The sequence below is a fragment of the Musa acuminata genome, chromosome BXJ3-3 (genome assembly GCF_036884655.1).
Source record: "Musa acuminata AAA Group cultivar baxijiao chromosome BXJ3-3, Cavendish_Baxijiao_AAA, whole genome shotgun sequence".
NCBI lineage: Eukaryota > Viridiplantae > Streptophyta > Magnoliopsida > Zingiberales > Musaceae > Musa > Musa acuminata.
Genome location: NC_088351.1, coordinates 943,572 through 962,230, shown reverse-complemented (window position 1 = coordinate 962,230; position 18,659 = coordinate 943,572). Strand labels below are relative to the sequence as shown.

General features: G+C 38.9%; 4 protein-coding genes and 1 long non-coding RNA gene across 8 annotated transcripts; 2 read left to right on the top strand and 3 right to left on the bottom strand.

Annotated features, from left to right (window-relative positions):
• Positions 1 to 2,436: 2,436 nt before the first annotated feature.
• On the bottom strand, positions 2,437 to 4,317 carry LOC135632974 (cyclic dof factor 1-like). The gene is made up of 2 exons (XM_065141924.1): positions 3,940 to 4,317; positions 2,437 to 3,664 (listed from the first exon to the last, which is right to left on the bottom strand). The coding sequence occupies exons 1-2, from the start codon at positions 4,021 to 4,023 to the stop codon at positions 2,672 to 2,674; spliced, it is 1,077 nt and encodes a 358-aa protein (XP_064997996.1). The 5' UTR covers positions 4,024 to 4,317; the 3' UTR covers positions 2,437 to 2,671.
• Positions 4,318 to 6,125: 1,808 nt separating this feature from the next.
• On the bottom strand, positions 6,126 to 6,980 carry LOC103977167 (E3 ubiquitin-protein ligase MPSR1-like). Its single transcript, XM_009392611.3, has one exon. The coding sequence runs from the start codon at positions 6,892 to 6,894 to the stop codon at positions 6,262 to 6,264; it is 633 nt and encodes a 210-aa protein (XP_009390886.2). The 5' UTR covers positions 6,895 to 6,980; the 3' UTR covers positions 6,126 to 6,261.
• Positions 6,981 to 8,387: 1,407 nt separating this feature from the next.
• Positions 8,388 to 14,456, bottom strand: LOC103977168 (probable glucomannan 4-beta-mannosyltransferase 11). 2 transcript variants are annotated; one of them, XM_009392612.3, is made up of 10 exons: positions 14,150 to 14,455; positions 13,724 to 14,067; positions 11,754 to 11,852; positions 11,093 to 11,345; positions 10,850 to 10,960; positions 10,234 to 10,370; positions 9,739 to 9,852; positions 9,354 to 9,553; positions 9,054 to 9,248; positions 8,388 to 8,965 (listed from the first exon to the last, which is right to left on the bottom strand). In XM_009392612.3, exons 1-10 carry the CDS (start codon positions 14,154 to 14,156, stop codon positions 8,797 to 8,799), a joined length of 1,629 nt encoding a protein of 542 aa, XP_009390887.3. In that variant the 5' UTR covers positions 14,157 to 14,455; the 3' UTR covers positions 8,388 to 8,796. The 2 variants fall into 2 exon arrangements, with proteins under 2 accessions (XP_009390887.3, XP_065000283.1); XM_065144211.1 differs by having other exon boundaries at positions 13,724 to 14,456.
• Positions 11,578 to 14,484, top strand: LOC135634059 (uncharacterized). 2 transcript variants are annotated; one of them, XR_010495219.1, is made up of 3 exons: positions 11,578 to 13,446; positions 13,511 to 13,643; positions 13,714 to 14,484. It is a non-coding gene; the product is annotated as an uncharacterized LOC135634059 (long non-coding RNA). The 2 variants fall into 2 exon arrangements; XR_010495218.1 differs by lacking the exon at positions 11,578 to 13,446 and having other exon boundaries at positions 13,453 to 13,643.
• A 1,300-nt stretch (positions 14,485 to 15,784) lies between these two features.
• LOC135632411 (uncharacterized) lies at positions 15,785 to 18,427 on the top strand. 2 transcript variants are annotated; one of them, XM_065140974.1, is made up of 4 exons: positions 15,785 to 16,038; positions 16,114 to 16,202; positions 16,305 to 16,480; positions 18,023 to 18,427. In XM_065140974.1, exons 1-4 carry the CDS (start codon positions 15,918 to 15,920, stop codon positions 18,072 to 18,074), a joined length of 438 nt encoding a protein of 145 aa, XP_064997046.1. In that variant the 5' UTR covers positions 15,785 to 15,917; the 3' UTR covers positions 18,075 to 18,427. The 2 variants fall into 2 exon arrangements, with proteins under 2 accessions (XP_064997046.1, XP_064997044.1); XM_065140972.1 differs by having other exon boundaries at positions 15,786 to 16,038; positions 16,305 to 16,457.
• The last annotated feature ends 232 nt before the right edge of the window (positions 18,428 to 18,659 follow it).

The following is an 18,659-nucleotide window of genomic DNA, read 5'->3' as shown; positions in this document are numbered from 1 at the left end:
TAAAATAAATAGTATTAAATCAAATTGTCATAAATGTTTTTTGATAAATAGAGTTAATAAATCATCGTAACTTAATAACTATAAAACATTCATATAATCTATTTCTACACATAAATGTTTTTTATATTGTTACTATTGTCGAGATTTGGACTGTAATAATCGATATATTAAAAATATGTATTATCAGTGATTTTAACAAAATCCTTTTTATTTGAGTATTGATGATATCTTATAATAGAATTTTATTGGAGAAGAAATATTATTTTTTAGTTACTTCCAAATTAGACTTCAGCCTGTATGTATTACACATAAAAATAAAGTTGTATGCATATATGTAGACAGAGATCAAAGCTACAAGTCATACAAATTTGACTCCAAAGGAAAAAAACAAGCCAAGATCTGTGCAAAACACTTTAAATCGCTGGAGCTTACAATGATTATTAGGTCATTCTTTGTTCTTCCATCTTATCTTTTTGTTTGCATGCACACCACACTGACAGAGGAGACACCAAAAAGCATGAATTGTTTGTATTTTGTATGTTCTATAGTTCCCCTTGTCATGCTCCATCTTCTCAAAAATTTTCCATCCACTAAGTTACCACAGTGAGAGGTCACTTGAGCCATGCTTGCAACTTTATCCTGCCTTTGATGGAAAGTGCAGCCATGCTTTGCCAAAGTGCTCTACTTTGTGAGGTTGAGTGCTTCAATCACAAATGAACCTTCCAATCACTTGATGACAAAGCATTTGTCCTAATTGTAAGTGAAACCTCATCAAGTCAAAAAGAAGCTGACCTCTTTTGATCAATGACCTAAAACAGGCCACATAGTGGGGCCAAACAGGGAGACATCCTTTATCACAAATCTTTAAAGATCATGCTGCAATCAAGCTTAGCTAAATAATATATTCAAAATTTTGATTTTGAACATATCATTACTGTACTAAAATTTGTTTAATGAGATTTTGAATCCTTCAGTTTTTTGATAATTTTTTTTTTTAATTTCAGTTGACTTGATTATTTAGGAATTCTGATTAATGAATGACATATTGCAGCAAATCATGATTGGTTATTACTTCTTGCATTTATCTGATCATTTTCTTCACCTGTCTGACCATAATTCAGAGGTCAGAGGAGTTGACTGAAGCTAGTGCTTGAGTGCCTACCAGCAATAACAATAATGCTGAAGGCACTGCCCTACTCACCCACTGCTTCCTCATTTAATCTGATGTAGAGTAAGACAGTAAGAGCACTCTTGCCAAGGTCAAACATGGTGACCTGAGTAAGATAGTCAACCAGTAGATAAATGGAGAAAGATATAGGTCAGGTTCCAAAATTCCAAGAGACAGAAACCACAATCTCAAAGTGGTTGAACATTTCATTTCATGTTCTGCTGACTTTTAACTCAACCCTTTGACTGAGAATTCTTCTACCTCCACTGTATTTAAACATTTCTTTTATTATGCTTAACATAATAGGAATGAACTGTGCTAAGCAATTGGTGGATCCAACTATTTCTTCAATGAAGATGGTTGCTTGAAGTCCAATTTCCTGTGATGTTATACAATAATCTTTACAGAACATTACAGCATATAGAAAAAAACAAGAGAGACAGATAGAAAAATCTCCATTATCATCTCCCTCCTCTCTTTTCTCCATCTTTTGGCAGAAGATAGATAGATGCTTGGCTGAATGTGACAGGAATTCAGCTCTACCCTCAATGAGACAATAGTTGGACTAATTAAGAGGAATCTTTCATATCATCTATGCCATTGTCTTCTTCCCAACCTTTTCTCTCACCCCATTCAGCAGTTGCTTCTTCTTGCCACCATATTAAATTTCTTAAAATCATCTCGGGTTCGAGTTAAGATAGATTAAGTATGAATTCAATCTAAAAACTTAAGCTTCGTTAATATATCAACAATTTTAATCTTCGTTAGATCTCATTGAAAGTAATACTGGATGTCAATGTGTTTACTTCTTTTATAGTTTGATTAATGAATAATTATCACAATAAATAAATATCATCAGTATCTCTTACAAAATGAGGTTATGCAAAAACCAACTAAATCCGACTTACCTCCCTTTCTATGAAATTTCTTGAATTTGATTATATGTAGCAATTACCAAAAGTTCTCTTTGGCTGTTGGAAAATAAATCTATTTTGGATATCTACTGATAAGATTTACTACATGTATTATATCAGATCAAACAATAATCAAACATATTAAATTTTTGATAATTTGCTTATGGACTATGCTCTCAGTCCTCTTCTCAGCATGATTCTTCTTTGTTAGCTTCTCACTCATGGCATTGCCTATTATTTAGACATATCTTATGACATCTGAGCTTTGGATCCAATTTCTCTCTGGCTGTTCTTGTAGCATCCAGAACATAAACTGATGCTTATCCAAATAGGTACAGAAATCAAAGGAGAATCTAAGCAAGCAGCCACTCATTATCATTCTTCTCGATCAAGTTTGCAAGAGTTATTGATGTACAAATGAACCTCTCACTAACACAGCTCACCTATTGACATGTAGAATAATACTTAGCAGAACCAATTCCTACTGTTACATCTCCTCATCAATCTGAGGATACTTGTTTCTGCCTGGCCAACTCAGTTTCTATCTGTGTGTGTCTATAGGAGTTCGCTTTGCAGAGATTCTGCTGCTCTAAGAGGTCTCCTGGAAGTGCAGAGATCGAGAGAGTGCCGCAGGGTTGTCATGCACCAGTAATGGTGTCTCTAGCACTTGGTTCTTGACGTATAGCTTAGGCTGGAAGGCCTTGAGGAGCCCTCCGTTGCTGACTGCGTCGATCTTGCTGCTCTTGATGCCCACCGTCGTCCGAATAGAGCTCTTTGCGGCTTCTTCCGGGTCATCGATCCTCCTCGATGTTTTGTGAATGCTGCTCTCGATTATGCTTGCATCCCTCGAGTGCTTGCCTAAGGCAGCAGAACTGGATCCTGCTCCTCTGTAGTTAGGGGAGGAAGGAGGTAAGGAAGACGGCCATGGGATGCTCCAGCTCCAGTAGGCCGCAGCCGGGTAGAACGCAACTGGAAATGTCGAAGCACAGAGAGGCGGAGCCGGCGCCCAAAGATACGGCCAGGGAGATCCACTGAAACATGGAATTGGAGCGGTCGATCCTTCGTTCTCCTGTTGCAGCTCATCGCCACTATTCTTGTTGCAGCCGTTCGCCTTCTCTGCCACCGGCGCATCCGTGCCGAAGCTGAGAACCGTGCCGTTTGGCCTCAGAGAGGTGTAATGGACCGGTTCGTGGGTGTCGGGCCGAAGAGCTTGGAGGCGGCAGTGGGAGGAGTGCTTGCTCTTGCGGCGACCGGCTCCGACAGGGACGTTCCTCATGGTGCCCCCGGCGGTCCAGTACCGTTGGCAGTTCCGGCAGAAGTACCGCGGCTGGTTGATGTTGTAGTTGTTGTAGTAGCAGAACTTGGTGTCGAGGCTTCTGCACCGAGGACAAGGGAGGATCTTCTCCGTCTTCTTCACACCTTCGGCCGCCGTCTTCGTGGGGTTCTTCGTCGACGAAGCGTCTTCTTGATCGGCGGAAACTGGTTTATGGATCTCGCTGGAACATGTGGCGGACTCGTTCTTGTCCTGCGACTCTGGTTCTTGTGATGTAGCAGTAGCGTCTTCCTCGTCGACATCCTGAGACTGAAGCACAAGTGATTTATTCTCACATCAATGGAGGATCATCACCGAGATTCAAAAAATTCACAGCTCACAATTAAAATCAAAGACAAATCTCGAAGCTTTCCATAAAAAAACTAGCAGATCAACAACAATCGATGCAAGTATTGCTGCCTGACACTCGGTGCCAAGGAAAGGAGCAACCTTTGAACTCAAAAATCCGATCTTTGCAGTTCTCTCGACACAAGTCAAATCATCATTCACACCTATAAGATCACCGAGCAGGCCAGAAGAAGTACCTCGTCGTCGTCTCCGCTGCTGGTAAGCTGCAGGGGGATCGTCATGCCGAAGAGCTTGATCGCGCTTTCTCTGTTCTCTGACATCTTCTGGACTCCCCTGTTTTTGTCTCCCCTGTTCAAGTGCTCTGTCTCAGCTCGCCTCCTCGAGTTCTTTTCTCAGCTGTCGCGGGGTTTAGCAGAGGAGAAAGGGGAAGGAGGAAGAAGAAGGCCACGTGAGCAGGGAGGAGGGGATTCTGAGCCACGAGTTCCTTTGTGGCATCGGGGTGGCGTTATTTGATTCTGCTCTTCACCTTTGTCTTCCAATCCCACCATTGCTTTTGCCACCATCACTGCACAAAAATGGGTTGCTTGTGCTCAGTGTTTGACCAATTCATAGTGCTGTGGTGTCCCAATTAAGTCAGTCTTTGGAGTGTTTACAGCATTAAATTGGCTCACCGACTGGCCAAATGGAGAAAAGGGATGAAAAGGGAGGCTCTCTCTCTCTCTCTTTCTCTCTCATCTCTATTTGATTGGCTCACAATATCACCTTTTCTTTAGAAAAATTACATATATATATATATATATTTCTTTGTCTCTCTAAATTTAAGTTTAGCATATATCATTGCACTTGATATCTGATTAACATTAGTATCCTTAATGATTTTTTTATTTATCTCTCTAAAATTAAGTTAAGCATGTGAATATATTTTTCATATAAGTTCAAAAGCCTATAGATATATCTCTATCATATATTTTTAGTATAATGATATTGAAAAAATATTAAAATATGAAAGGTGTCAAATGAATCATGGAAGTAGTCGATTTGAATTTATTGGATGGATATGAATGGGAGGAACATATATAATATACTTAAATACATATGTAAAATATAAATTTTTGGAGGGTTATGCAATACACTATTTCTAAAATTTAAAATGATAGATATGTAAAAATCTTTTTTTTTTTTTTTTTTTGTGCTCACAAACTTTTTTTTTTTTTTGGTAGTCAGTGAAATAGTTTCCAAATTTCTACTTTCTCTACTGAAGATTCCCTACTTTTTTTTTTTTTGCTAGTGGGTACTTTCTAAAAGCAAAGGTGGCACATTTATGTATGTTTAATTTTATGATCTTTTATGCTTATTTATCCTATTGAAATGATGACTTGACAGAATTAAAGAATATGGCCTCCTACCTCAAATTCTCTGGAAAGAATTATTTATTTTTCTTTTCAGAAAGGATTATTAGTTTCTCATGAAATAGTTTCAAAGCTTATGCTTCTTTCAAAAAGGTGTCAAATACCTTCTTCTTTTTTTTTTTTTTGTGAGTGGATATCAATGTTGACATATTTATGTAGAATAATTGAAGTTTATCATCCAAGTGGCTAATTTCTTATTTTCTCCTTTTTTTGGTTATTTGAACACCATTTAAGCGTAAAAAAAAAAGTATTACTAGTGCCGGCCCGCAAGTTTAATGTACATAGTCTTATATCTAAATACAAGGATGATACGAACTTTTATCTCTTCGAGTCGTAAAAAAATAATCTTATATATATATATATATATATATATATTAATAGTATAATTGATATTTTAATACCTTAGTGAATTGAGCTATCAACCTATTTAAGTGATAGTATATTTCTACTATGATGTTGAATATATTTGTGCACATGTTCTATCAAGAACAGGACATCTTCTTGAGTGCAGCTTTTGTTTGCAACATCTATCATTTTTTGGAGGAAGCTTCTGACCTTTGCTCTAAAAGAAAAAGGTACTTCAATCTTTTATACTATGTTGTCTGTCTTAAGGAGTATTTGAATTTTCATTTATAATATGTAATATATTTTTTAATATCTCTCTTTATAAATGATAGTATTGCTTTTCATCTTCTAATTATAATATTTATATCATCTTAAATGATAATATTCTTCCTCATTTTATTCTTATCAATACATAAATAATGAATTTATATGCATTTTGATGCAGTGAGATCTCCTCAAATTGTTGCCACAGCTGGGAATATGAAGTTGCAGTGTGATGAGAACTGATGAGGAGGACAATAGTGCTACCACAATTGAACTGCAGTTTTGAGCACAAAGCAGTGGAAGCATATCAAGTGAAACTTTTGTCTTTGATCTCATCTGGTTGTCCAAATATGGATTTAGATTGTCTTCGACCTCAGATTTTTATCTTCAACCAATTCCAAGTCTTTAGAGGAAAATAAATTGAAGGCACTATGTTGAACGAAGAGTCCCAATCAGACAAATGAATAGTTTCTTCCACAATCATCACCTCCCCAATCACTATCTATGTACATTGATTCCTTCTTCTTGTTGTTCTTGATCTTATTGTTCATTGATTCCTTCATCCCTTCTTCCAAATGCTACCGTAATGATCAGCTCCCTCGTCCTCTCCCTTCCGGCGTCGCCTATCGTCTTTGGCTCTCCCTCCTCCGCCGGCATTTGGTACCTGCACACCGGGCAGGATCCGTGCATCCCCAGCCACTTCTCGATGCACCCGCCGTGGAACCGATGCCTGCACGGCATCTCCCTCACCGACGGCGGAACCGCGCCCTCATCTGAAGCCGCCCCCCTGCCGCCCCCCAGCCCGTCGAGGCACACGGGGCACTCCTCGCCCGCGTCCTCCTCGCCTGGCTCCACCGTCCTCAACGCCTCGATCGAGGCCTTGGAGGCCGGCGGAGGGCCTCCGCCGCCGGCCGCCGGCTCTGGGGAGATCAGCTCGGAGAGCAGCGCCGGGTCGCCCTGGAGGATGACCACCCCGCGGGTGAGCGGGTTGAGCATGACGACCCGCTCCAGCCCCGGCGCTGCCCCCTCCGCGGCAGGCGCGCCAACCACGGCGAAGACGACGGGGAAGAAGCCGATCTCCCGCCGCTCGTCGCCACCCGCCCTCCGCAGGAGCTCCTCGAAGCGCGCAAGTACGCTTTCCGCATCCGCCTCCGCCTCCGCCTCCGCCGACATCGATCGAGATCGCCGAGAAGGTCGAAGAACTGGGGAGAGGAAACAAGGGGGATTTGATATGGTGGGCTGGCGAAAGTCCGTGGAAAGATCTGGAACCTTTACCCGGGTGGAATACCAGGTTGTGTATGCGAGAGGCGGCGACCACAGGACGACGAAGGGGCCCGCAGTCGCCACGCGGGGCCGACGTAGACGTCCGGTTCAGAACGCGGCACGTCACGCGGAAGAGTTGGGTATCGTTCGTCGTTTGCGTGTTCGCGTCGGCACCGATATTTTTCTAATCATTCGTCGGCGGTCGCTGCATATTACATTATGTAAATAATTCTATCACTACGTATAAATGTTGTATAAAAACCCATTATTACACGTGGAAAAATGATGAATGACATTATTGGACACGTGGAAAAACGATGCAGGTACACGCCAGATTGGCTCCCAGTAGAAGACGAAAAGATCGGGCGCTTTCGGTTCTTCGTTTCCCGATGTCGGTCCCGTCTGTATTTGCTCTTTCGAGATGATTCTTCCGGAAACCATAGGCGATTGGACCCATGGAATCGTCGGCACCGCCGCTGTTTGACACCTTCGACGTCTTCTCCAGACAGTGTGGTGAGTGGGAAGACCCTTCTTCATCACCAGCCGATGCGTCTTTGGGCGGTCTCCGTCCTCTTGATCGATTTGGCTTCTGTTTCTTTTTGTTGGGCGTTGGATTAGGGAAAAAGGTTTGCTTTTTTCCTTTCCAAGAAAAAGGAAGATTACTTTTCGATGGTTCTTGAGCACCGATAGGCGAAAAAGTAGTGTTGTTCTTCTTGTTCCGGCAGACATTTTGTTTCATTTCTCGAACGAATCGAATTGGAGTTGTTTAGTCATTGGATCGATTCCAAAAGAAGTGTCCCGCATTGTGATTGTTCTCTTTTCGAATTGCTTGGAGTCAAGTAAAGAGAACAATCACAATGCGGGACACTTCTTTTGGAATCAATCCAATGACTAAACAACTCGGCAGATCATTTTTCCTTTGAAACATACATACTTTCTGGGCAGATTTGTATATTTTGATTGATCCTTTTTGGTATTGTATTTCGTAGCCTGCTTAATCCTCATAGTGTGCTTTTTATTCAAGAAACCGATAATTCCTGTATCTGCAACCCGAGAATCATTTTGGAGTCTATAGTGTATTTGGTCGTACATTTTCTATAATTTTTTGTGGAATCAAATATTTGATTATAACAGTTATCAATAAAAGAAAAGAGAAAGGAAGTAATTTGATTTGAATATTATCATCATTTTTGGGTTTCCATAGTATTCTAAATCTTAAATCCAACCAGGAATGCATCTGTCTATCCTCGTCTGAAAGAAATCTTAAAGCTCTCAATATATCTGCAAGGATAATTAGACACTCAAATGCATCATTTTATGTTGACTGTTGCAATGTGGTCGAGTACCTGCTAAATTGATAAATACGTCTGCCTTGTCACATCCAATGTTTTGAGAAACGGAAATAGAGTTCTCTCATTTTTAGAGAGAGAGTGACTGAGAGAGCATGAGCTACAAAACTTCAACAGTATGTCACTTCTTCAGCAAGTCATCAAGGGAAAACAAGATGAACAAAAATCTATACTAAACTGAACATTTACACTGCTATTTGGTGGGTGTAACTGCTTTGTGTTACTTTTAAGAGAACAGGGGCCTAAACTTGCCCTCGATGTACATGACTATATGTTCCTTCTGCCTGCTACATTTTTCAGTCATTAGTGCAGTTGTTCAGTATGGAATCAGTTTAATTCTCCGCCAGGGTGGTGCTTGACTGTCCTTCTTATTCATAAAGGATAGTACATGAATCATTAGTGACACAAAAGAATCTGTGGAGATAGGATGAAATGGTGGACAACTGTGATGCCCAAGCTGTGGTCAGCTACTTTGCTGTGTAGTATAAATACCAACAAAACCAGAGCCCATTGTGAGGAAGGACAGAGATAGAGGGAAGATGAATATGAAATATAGGTTTGTTCTGAAGATGCAATTGTGACATGCAGATATCAAGAGGAGTACTCCCATCCCCAGTTCTAAGAAATGAAACCTGTCAGCAAAAAGAACAAGGGGTGGGTTAAACATCCCTGAAAGGGATTTAGACCAAGTTTTTGGCAAATAATTGTCATCAGAATTACCTTTTCCAGAACTTGTTTGGACATTTCTTAGCAGCTGTTGAAGTTTGTATAGTCTTTGATGCATTCCCTGCTTTCTCTGTGACAACCCATTCATTTACTCTCCCTGCATCAAACAGACCAATGAAGACTGCTTTGCATCGATGCAAGGACATGACGCTTTCGAAGAATATCCAGATGATTATTAGATGTAAAGACCTGTCAAAATGATGAGAAATAAAAAATGTGAAAAGAGAATGATTTGATCAAGATGCATATGATGTTTTCAAGTGCAAAAGAAATAACATAGGAAAAGTGTCAGACCTTGGGGTTCCAATTGAATTGAGAAGGGTAATGGCTACTGGGATATAGAACACCCCCCATTTTGGAATCACAACTTCAGGGAAAAATGAAGATGCTGGAATGATGATGCAGTAGAAGAAGAAAGTCACATTGTGGGATAAAATCCTTCTTGCCAAGAAGAAGTTGTAGAGCAAAAAGAATTTCTTCACAAAAGGCACTTTCTGTAGAGAAAGAGAAGTCAAACAAAATGAGACACAAAACTTTAGGCTTCACTGAGAATCTGGCAACAACTGTTCATTATGTGATTTCTGTTCTTAATCAAGCTATGCATACTTGCACAGTATGATGCTCACTCATAACTTCATAATCAGTGGATTGAAGTGAACAACTAAGGATAAGAGCTAACCTTGGCCATTATTATCTCTGTTGTCATTTTCTTGAATAAATTTGCAGGTCCGCAAGCCCAACGATGTTGCTGATAACGGTAGGCTTTATAATTGCTTGGTAATTCACTTTTAACCTAGAAAACCAATATCAAAATCAAGTACGTTATTAACAATTTGATGTCATTGACAGATTAATTTTATAAAGAAAAATATATAGCGTGCAGGAGACTGTAAAATCTAATTGGTCTTGCACTTGCAACTTCTGAAGACAAAAGTGATACAAATTCTTTTCTTTTTTCGCTTTTTTTTGTGCATTTTCTGCTTCTTGAATATTTATTATGATGGAGTATCTGCATTGTGCCATATCCATTTCCATGCTTCAGAGTGGATAGATTCTGTCACAGAGAGGAGTTTGCTGCCTTGTTCTTGTAGGTTTTGCACAATTCTGTCTCTTGTTATACATGCATCACTTTGGAATTGCTAGTTTAGCTAGAGGTTGACGAGTAAACACAAACCTTAAGGTCTCCAATATATACAAATTTCCAGCCTTGAAGTGTTGCTCTAACAGCCAAGTCCATGTCCTCAACTGTAGTTCTCTCTTTCCAACCTTCTGCTTCACTAATAGCTAGAATTCTCCAAATACCAGCAGTTCCTAATGCAAAAGAAGGAAATCAGTAGACCATGTCAATGAATCATGCTAGAAACCTCAAATTATCCATGTCTTGGCTATCTCGATACAACATAGATTAGAAGGTGGTTGATTACTTCTTATCTTGCTTGTTGACTGTTCATAAGTTGGGTAGAGATATAATACTTATGACTGGTATAATTTAAGCTCAGCATGGATTTTATATTCGTTTAGCCACATATTTTACTATGCATGAGAGTATGAGACCTAAAAGAAAATGCTGCATTGTCCATCCTGATACTGTTTAGAAGACTTTTCATGTGAGCTTGTTTCATGGTAGACTATAATGGTTAAAATATGAAATTAACTGTTCTTGATGCAATGTAAGGATTTTTGTCAGTTTAATTAACATTTGAATATTATTCTTCTTTCCTTACAATTGCAGTATGCTGAATATTCAGTGATACTTACCAATCATAAAACCTAAAACAGGGTAAACTTACCATTAAATCCGAAAAATGCCATAGTTGAAGAACCTGATTGTTGTTCCACTTTGAAATGGTAGTTCAATGACATCTCTTGTATCCTTGTCATTACACATTCATTGGCATTCTCTGCAGAGAAGTCAGTCATCATCTTGGCATTAACTTTCTAGTGCAATGAAAAGAATCTCCAGTGTCAGCTTAAACTTTGTTTAACATGAATTGCATCTTCAAATGCATGCTGTTCTTGATTCATAAACTTACCGAACTTCCAACGTGCTTGAACAAGACCGATTTCGGGATTATGGATGAGGAAAGGGATGGTTCTCATAAGAAAATCTGATGGAGGCTCATGATCTGCATCAAATATCGCGACATAATCGCATTTCTTCACATAGTCGAGATCCATTGCTTCTTTCAGGGCACCAGCTTTATACCCATTCCTGTTGTCCCTTGATATGTAATGCATGTTCCTTCGCTTCTTAGACCATTTCTCACATTCCTCTTGCACCAGTTCCTGCACATCATTAGTTTTCATGTCATTCTCCAAAACATACTGATTGTGCTTCATTTGCAGTGCAGGTGTCTGAAAGTGTAATTTGATGTCATGATGAAGATGGATGACAGCTCTCTTGAAAAAGAGAAAAACAAAGCGAAGATGATTTCATCAGATGACATAGTCATTTATGATGCATCAGAAATGCAACTTTTTGACTGCTTGTTATGTTTTCATTTGGAACAAGGTATGAACAAGCTCAATTTATCTCCACCTTAATGTATAAATCTACAGAATAGATCAAAATGTGTTGCAAATATACTACTGGTTATTGATGAGTAAAAGAGATTCTTCAAATTGAAAGAGTGTAGTAAGTTTTCTTCACAATGTCACATTGATCATGTTTCAATTTATTGCAAGAAACCTAACCCTAATTGTTAGGTCTGTTGAATCATCAAGAACTTGTATTATGAGTCTGTCATATGGCCATTCCAACATGCACACTGCTCCAATTGACATCTGGTAAACCTGCAAAATGCAGTTTGTACATCATTAGAACACTCAGAGAACGACATGGGAATATTTCCTCAAAACCTTGATAAACAAAGAATTGCAATCTAAATGTGGAAAGTAAATTTGGAAGTATTATATTGTACAAGCAAGTAGATAAAGTAGTATATAAAGAGCAAAAATTGGACCTTTTCTTTTTATCCTAATTTTGATGCTTAATGGTGCATAATGATTGTCATGTTGTTTTCCAAAACATGTTTCTTATTGGAGTCATTAATCCCTTTATGTATTATCCTTTTTTCTATGAACTTGATCTCATTTGTGTTTCTTCAAAGTGACACCTGAATGGCAATCCTTAGCTTAGCTTTAATGTCCACTGTCTTCCAGAATGCCATGAGTTGGCAGTACACTGACATATCTTTAGCTGGCAGATATGTGACTTTTAAGAGGGAGGGAGGGAGGGAGATGTGTTAAATGGATCGAGTGCTCCAAGACACCAAATTCACTGACTGTAGAGAGAAAAAGAAATGTTAGGAACAACTGACTCCCTGAAATGATAGAGAATTGAGCAGTGAGATTTGGCCATTTTGAGTAAAGAACAAGAGCTGGATTCTGCCTGCATCTACAGTCAAAGAGCTAGAGAAGAAAACTGAAACTGCTAGAAGAATTCATCAAAAAGATATTGTAATCGTTCCACATACATATAAGATTAAAAAAAAATGAGAATGATCACATGGAGCAAGGAGTGGCTGGGTCAGACAAGGAAGAAGCACAGTAGCCCTGAACTCTTCATATAAGATAAAGGTGCACCATTAGAGACTTTGCAATAGTATATGATCAGAGCAATCCTCCATAATGCACTCCACTTGGTTGCCACTACTATGATGTTTTCTTTGTTAAGCTGACCTCAGAAATCTGCTATTGTAAGTTGACTGAATCTCAAACAATTTAAGTTTATCAGAAACATTTCAGTGTGATCCATTCCACCTAGACAGCTTGTTCTTTTCAAAAGGTTAGTAGCATCTAAAACCACAAAGCATTGAACCCTAGAGTAGTGAGTGAAGGATCCAACTCTGTTCTATATTCTGCAGAATGCGATGGATTGAACAGATCTCATTCTTCCATTCCCTCACACCTTGCACACTATCTCACAGACTTGTGAACTATGTTCCTAAAGAGATTCCATCAAACTATCTATCACATGAATGTAGTGAGTGCACTGAGATATATGCACTTGATGTCCAACACCTAAAGTCTGTGAGATTGCAAATTATGTGTAGGGTATCATATATGGGAAAGTTATAAGATGTTCCTCCAAAATCATCCATCCAACTTCAACTCTCTATGTCAATCATTTGCTTGTTTGATCAGATTGATTTATGATATTTCTTATTCAAAGTAGAAACACGGGCAGAATGATACAGGGTTCCTGCAAAATCATTCATTCCACTTTTCTTTTAATCTTGATTGCTCGATCTTTTTTGTGATATTTTGAGAATTTGAGATAGGAGTGTGATGTATATTTTTTGTGAGACCTTTATAGGTTTCCTGCACCAGAATAGCTGCACGGAGTTTACATTCTTTTTTCAGAGAAAAATCATAGTTTTCCAATGTGAGTATTTTGATCACATCTACATCTATCATACAATTTCTGATGCTTCCTGGTTTGCATGCAGATATTATTCCCCTTCATAACTTTCCTATGAAGGATACACTCTACATAGAACTTACATTCCTTTCTTGTCAGAGGATTTCTAATACATTTCATCCATCTATTACGATCTATCTATGCAAAACGAGCTGTTCCAGGTACAATTTGCTTCAATTATTTGCATCAATGTTTTGATAGATAGAATGTTTATGATGGCTAAATGTGCAGATTAAGTTACCTCCCTCTCATTGAACATGGGGATTTGGACGAGGACCAGAGGATAGGCCAGAGAGCCGAGCTCGACATCCTGCGACAATGGCGCCCACTTGTAGATCCTTTCCGGCGTGCGCCCGAAGACCTTCACGTAGAGGGCGACAAGGGCCATCGACAGCTTCTCAACTACCAGCATCACCGACATGGCCAAGCACACGACGACTGCCGCCTTCATCGACGGCACCACCACCGCCGCCCTCACTGCGGCCCACGCCGTCGCAGCTCTGTTCAACACTTCCGCGGTCGCCAAGGCCGACAGCAGATCGCAGGCTTGGTCGATGTAGATGGCCACGGTGGTGGAGACATTGCCTGCAGTGCAAACACCAGTGTAAGCATCGAGGGAGACGTACGTTAACATGAGCTGTGGAAAGTGCTGCGTGGAGGTGAGCACCTTCCATGCTCCTGACCACCTCTTCTCTCTCTCTCTCTCTCTACTGTACCAAGTCTTGGGGGGAGAGATAACACAGAGGAGAAGGACAAGGACAACACAGCATGCATATATGGGGTTTACACGGCACTCCGTGGGAGTTGGTGGCAATCATAAAAGAGTTGGTTGATCATACAAATCAGAAATTACATCAACTTTCCATGCTCTACTACTGAATTATATGTATTGTCTATGTGCTTTAATCGTCACTTTTTCTCTCTCATCCAATTTCACAGATGTTCTCTCTCTTTTGATGAACTTCTGTATTATCAAGTCAAAAATAACATTACTAGTGTTCTTATTCTCATTTTGGTGGTGATGTCAGTGTCTGGGAAATCACATCAACCAAGAGAAATAGAGCTCCAAATAAGGCTGTGACAGATGATCCAAATCAAGAGATGAATACTAATTAGAAACCAGCTGAGATTACTGCTCCTTGTTTGACTGGATGTCCCCATTCATGTGCACATGTGCCATGCAGAATAATTTCCTTGGAATTAATCAATAAACAAAGACTGCAGAGGAAGAAGTTGCATGAGTGCAGCACAGCACGACACTGCCTGTATCATCCCATTTCCCTCTCTTAGACCATCCCTTTTTAAGTCCGTCTCTGTTCCTGAGTTGGTGGCATGAGAGCAAATGCACAGATCAACAGTATCATTCATCAACAGTTGCACGAGAAAGAAGCCAATTATTTTCCAGTGGTCATTGATGGATATATATTATTGTTGGGGCATTCATGGTGGCTCATAATTGGCTGTCTCTTTGCACTGGGTGGTGAGAGGATCCTAAGACTCATTCAGATGTAATCCAATGGAAGGAGATTCCAAGATCATGTGGGAGGAGCATCATCAATTCTCTTTCTATAATTTTTGTTTTCTTTTTGTCTTCTTCATCTGAGTTTCCTCTTCACATGCATGCATGTGTAGAGAGATAATATTAGAATATGTGGGATGGCAAATGAAGTCAAGGGTGAACAATTGACATATCATAATAAAACTATTTCTTCAGATTCTGAATGATAATGATGATGAGGATTTGAGTCGGAGTTTTGCATGAATCATCCACAAACATATTTTGCTAAAGTATAATTCATTAACATAGTTCACATCGAATCCGATCCACAAAATGAGTTGCTAAGATCAGTAGATGGAAAATTTTTCGACCACAAAAAAAATTAAACATAATAAGCCCTTGCAAAAAATTCATACATAGACAATTACTAGCCTTGAAATGTTTAGGTAGTAAACAATTCAGAAAAGTTTAAATTTAAATATAATTTAGATCTCTCCCTCCCTCCCTCCCTCCCTTTCTTAATTTGCTTCATAGAATGTAGAAAGATGATGACAAAGTGGCTAAGGAAAAATTTCATGGATAATAGAGAGAGAGAGAGAGAGAGAGAGTAATCAATCATCACATGAGCATCCTAGGCGTGGCCGATAGCGTTGCATGGGAAGATCATGGCCGTCCATTTAGCTTCCGCGTTCTCATGTCTACGTCAGGACAATCGCCCGGCCCAGTCAATCTGGCCAATTTTGACCGGCTCATTAGATCGGGCCCATTTTGATCGGCTTATTGGATATATAGCCCATTTAGTCCAATTATTCTGCGTGCGCACGAGGCTGTCTTTCACTGCTATCTATGGCAATCCGAAAAGCGACATTCCGGCATTGGCTGCAGACCAACCGTTTGATAATATTCCGCACAGAGCAATTACTTGCTTGAGTGAGCGATGGCTCTTCGGCTGCTTCCTTCCACAAAGGGGAACTCACTGGGGCTGCCTTCAACGCTCTCCCAAGGATGTAGGATCCGGTTCTGTGGTAGTCTTCACCTCGCCTTTCCCAATCATTCCCGTAAGTTTTCTGATCGTGTAAAGTGTACATTGTGATGTTCGTCGGGTTAATATTGAAATTTCATTGCTTCCGCAGCGTCCTCCCTGCCATTACTTCGGGTCGAAGCGAGGAATGATTCCCGAAAAGAGAGCGCAAAGACAAGGAACCGTAGGATGCAAAGAAAGGTTCGAACTCTTCATCCGTCTTTTATGTAACTAGTTTTGGGCTCATTGTTACGCTAGGGTTTAAGCTTTTACTGCTAATTGATGCGTGTTTCTTCTGTAAAGTACAATGGCTCGGCTACGAAGCCCAGGCTCTCTGTTTTCTGCTCCAACAAACAACTATATGCATTGCTGGTTGATGATCAAAACAAGAAGACTCTTTTCTATGCGAGCACATTGCAAAGATCCATTCGTGGAGATCCTCCATGTACCAGTATAGTAAGTGAACCTAAACATTGCAGGTGCTCTTTTCTCCTTTGAGGAATTTTGCAGCTCACCATTCCTTATCTGTTCTAATTCATGACTGTTGACTTTCATATCTTATGTTGTTTATTCGACAAAGATATCAACTAAATTGAGATCATTTGATGATTAATATGTGCTAAGATATGATCCTCCCAAGTAAAAACAAGAGAGAAGAATTACTAGTAAATTAATTGCATAAAGATACATACATACATACATACATACATAAATATATATACATACATACAAATATATATATATATATATATACATACATATATATATACAGACATATATATATATATACATACATATATATATATATATACATATATATACATATATATACATATATATATATATACATACATATATATATATATATACATACATATATATGTATATATATACAAATATATATACATATATATACAAATATATATACATATATACATATATATATATATATATATACATATATATATATATATACATACATATATATATATATACATATATATATATAAAGAGGTCTTATGGGGCAATTTCTTTTTTAATATTTTTGTCATCCGTCAAAATTTCATCAAAAGAGTTTTTAAATACAAAGATCTGGTAGCTAAATTGCCTGTCTAATTTGTATTATAATCTTATTAGGATCCTTAGAGATCAATTAATTGGATTGGAATTAGTGACATAGCTTGATTGTCCTTTGCCTTTTGCAACTCCTCTACGATTAAATCGAGCAAACTTTGGTCGCTTTGTGGTATTGTGCGAATAGGCAGTAGATTCATTTTGCACCATATCCATGTGATGTGGTGGATATTTGTTTTGAATTAGTACAGCTTTTATGTGTGCCTCAGAACCTAAAGATACATCTGATCATTTTTTATACTGACAAACAGTAGGTTTCATGTGCAGTATATGCAATTGACGTGGTGGATGATATCGACATTTTGTTGCAGATTGCGGATCACTGCTAAAAAATTAGCTGGATAGTACTTAGTAGTGGTTTTCATGTGCTTCAGAACCTTGTTGATCATGTCACCTGGGAACCAACATTTCATGACTCCACTACTTCCAACATGTTTTTTAAACTTCTATATATAATTGCTGAATCTGTATGACAAAACACACACTCAAAATAGCTAGGTTATGTTGCATGGTGGATCACTTGTCAATCATTTGCAAACCTGTAAGGTCGTCCTTTGGCAAGTATCAACTTCTTTACAGCATTTATTATAGAAAGTTTCAGCATGGAGTTTTACATGTTCTATTAAAGCCTAAAGGTTATGATGGTAAGTTCCTTTTTATATGCTCTGCCTTTTCATTCACTGGTACTACTTTGGCATCAAAGCAGTTGCTTAGGCTGGCTGTCATGGTAGTTTACTAATGTACTGCGGCAATCTATCTGTGCAAATTTTCTTAGAATTTTTAAAAAAGTTTGTCATTCTAACAATGGTACCAGAAACTTAATTTTACCAAAAATTCTTCAGTTTGCATGATGGGTTTCTTATAATGGTGCTCGGGTTTGGCTGCAGGAAGCCGCTCGAAAGGTCGGGGAGGAGCTCATCAAAGCATGCAAGGATTTGAATATTTTCGAAATATCATCTTACGATCGCAATGGATTTGCCAGGGGAGAAAGAGTGGCAGCATTTGAGATACCAATCTCACAACATGGGTTCTTATTAAGATAACTAACAAGTTTCTTTTCTTCTGGTCCCAAGTATCACAAGTGGTGAAACTATTGGCTTGAGAGAGATATGTCAGAACTAATTAACATGTATCATTTCACCTAATATTTGTGCCTATTATTCATGTTTATTGATCTTATTAACCGGCACAAGAATTGATGTTGATAGTATGACAAATTGCATGATTAATGTATCAATCAGGTTAAGTGAAAGCAGCAACAATGCCTGCCAAAAATTGTTGCAGTTGTATCATATATATGGATCCTGTCGACTATCTAATCTCCTTAGGTCAAATTAATTGTCATAATATTTCTTTTTTATTTAAAGTAAATAAAATAATCAAACGAAGAGAACCATTTGATATGCCTAAAGTGACACGTGGAGGATTAACATGTTGGTCGTGCCTAGTCAGCATCCATTTCAGCACATTTTTCACAGAGAAGACATGGAGTTGACTTTTCTGACCTTGGACTGGAGGCTGACT

Bases quoted from the DNA above. Each gene is read 5' to 3' on its own strand.
- LOC135632411 (XM_065140972.1), top strand. From the start codon at position 15,918: ATGGCTCTTCGGCTGCTTCCTTCCACAAAGGGGAACTCACTGGGGCTG. The intron at 16,039-16,113 runs GTAAGTTTTCTG...TTGCTTCCGCAG, and splicing joins CGCCTTTCCCAATCATTCCC to CGTCCTCCCTGCCATTACTT. The intron at 16,458-18,022 runs GTAAGTGAACCT...GTTTGGCTGCAG, and splicing joins ATCCTCCATGTACCAGTATA to GAAGCCGCTCGAAAGGTCGG.
- LOC103977167 (XM_009392611.3), bottom strand. From the start codon at position 6,894: ATGTCGGCGGAGGCGGAGGCGGAGGCGGATGCGGAAAGCGTACTTGCG.
- LOC135632974 (XM_065141924.1), bottom strand. From the start codon at position 4,023: ATGTCAGAGAACAGAGAAAGCGCGATCAAGCTCTTCGGCATGACGATC. The intron at 3,665-3,939 runs GTACTTCTTCTG...CTTGTGCTTCAG, and splicing joins GCAGCGGAGACGACGACGAG to TCTCAGGATGTCGACGAGGA.
- LOC103977168 (XM_065144211.1), bottom strand. From the start codon at position 14,116: ATGTTAACGTACGTCTCCCTCGATGCTTACACTGGTGTTTGCACTGCA. The intron at 9,249-9,353 runs GTCTGACACTTT...TCATTTTGACAG, and splicing joins AATTCAATTGGAACCCCAAG to GTCTTTACATCTAATAATCA. The intron at 8,966-9,053 runs GTAATTCTGATG...TTTTGCTGACAG, and splicing joins CCAAACAAGTTCTGGAAAAG to GTTTCATTTCTTAGAACTGG.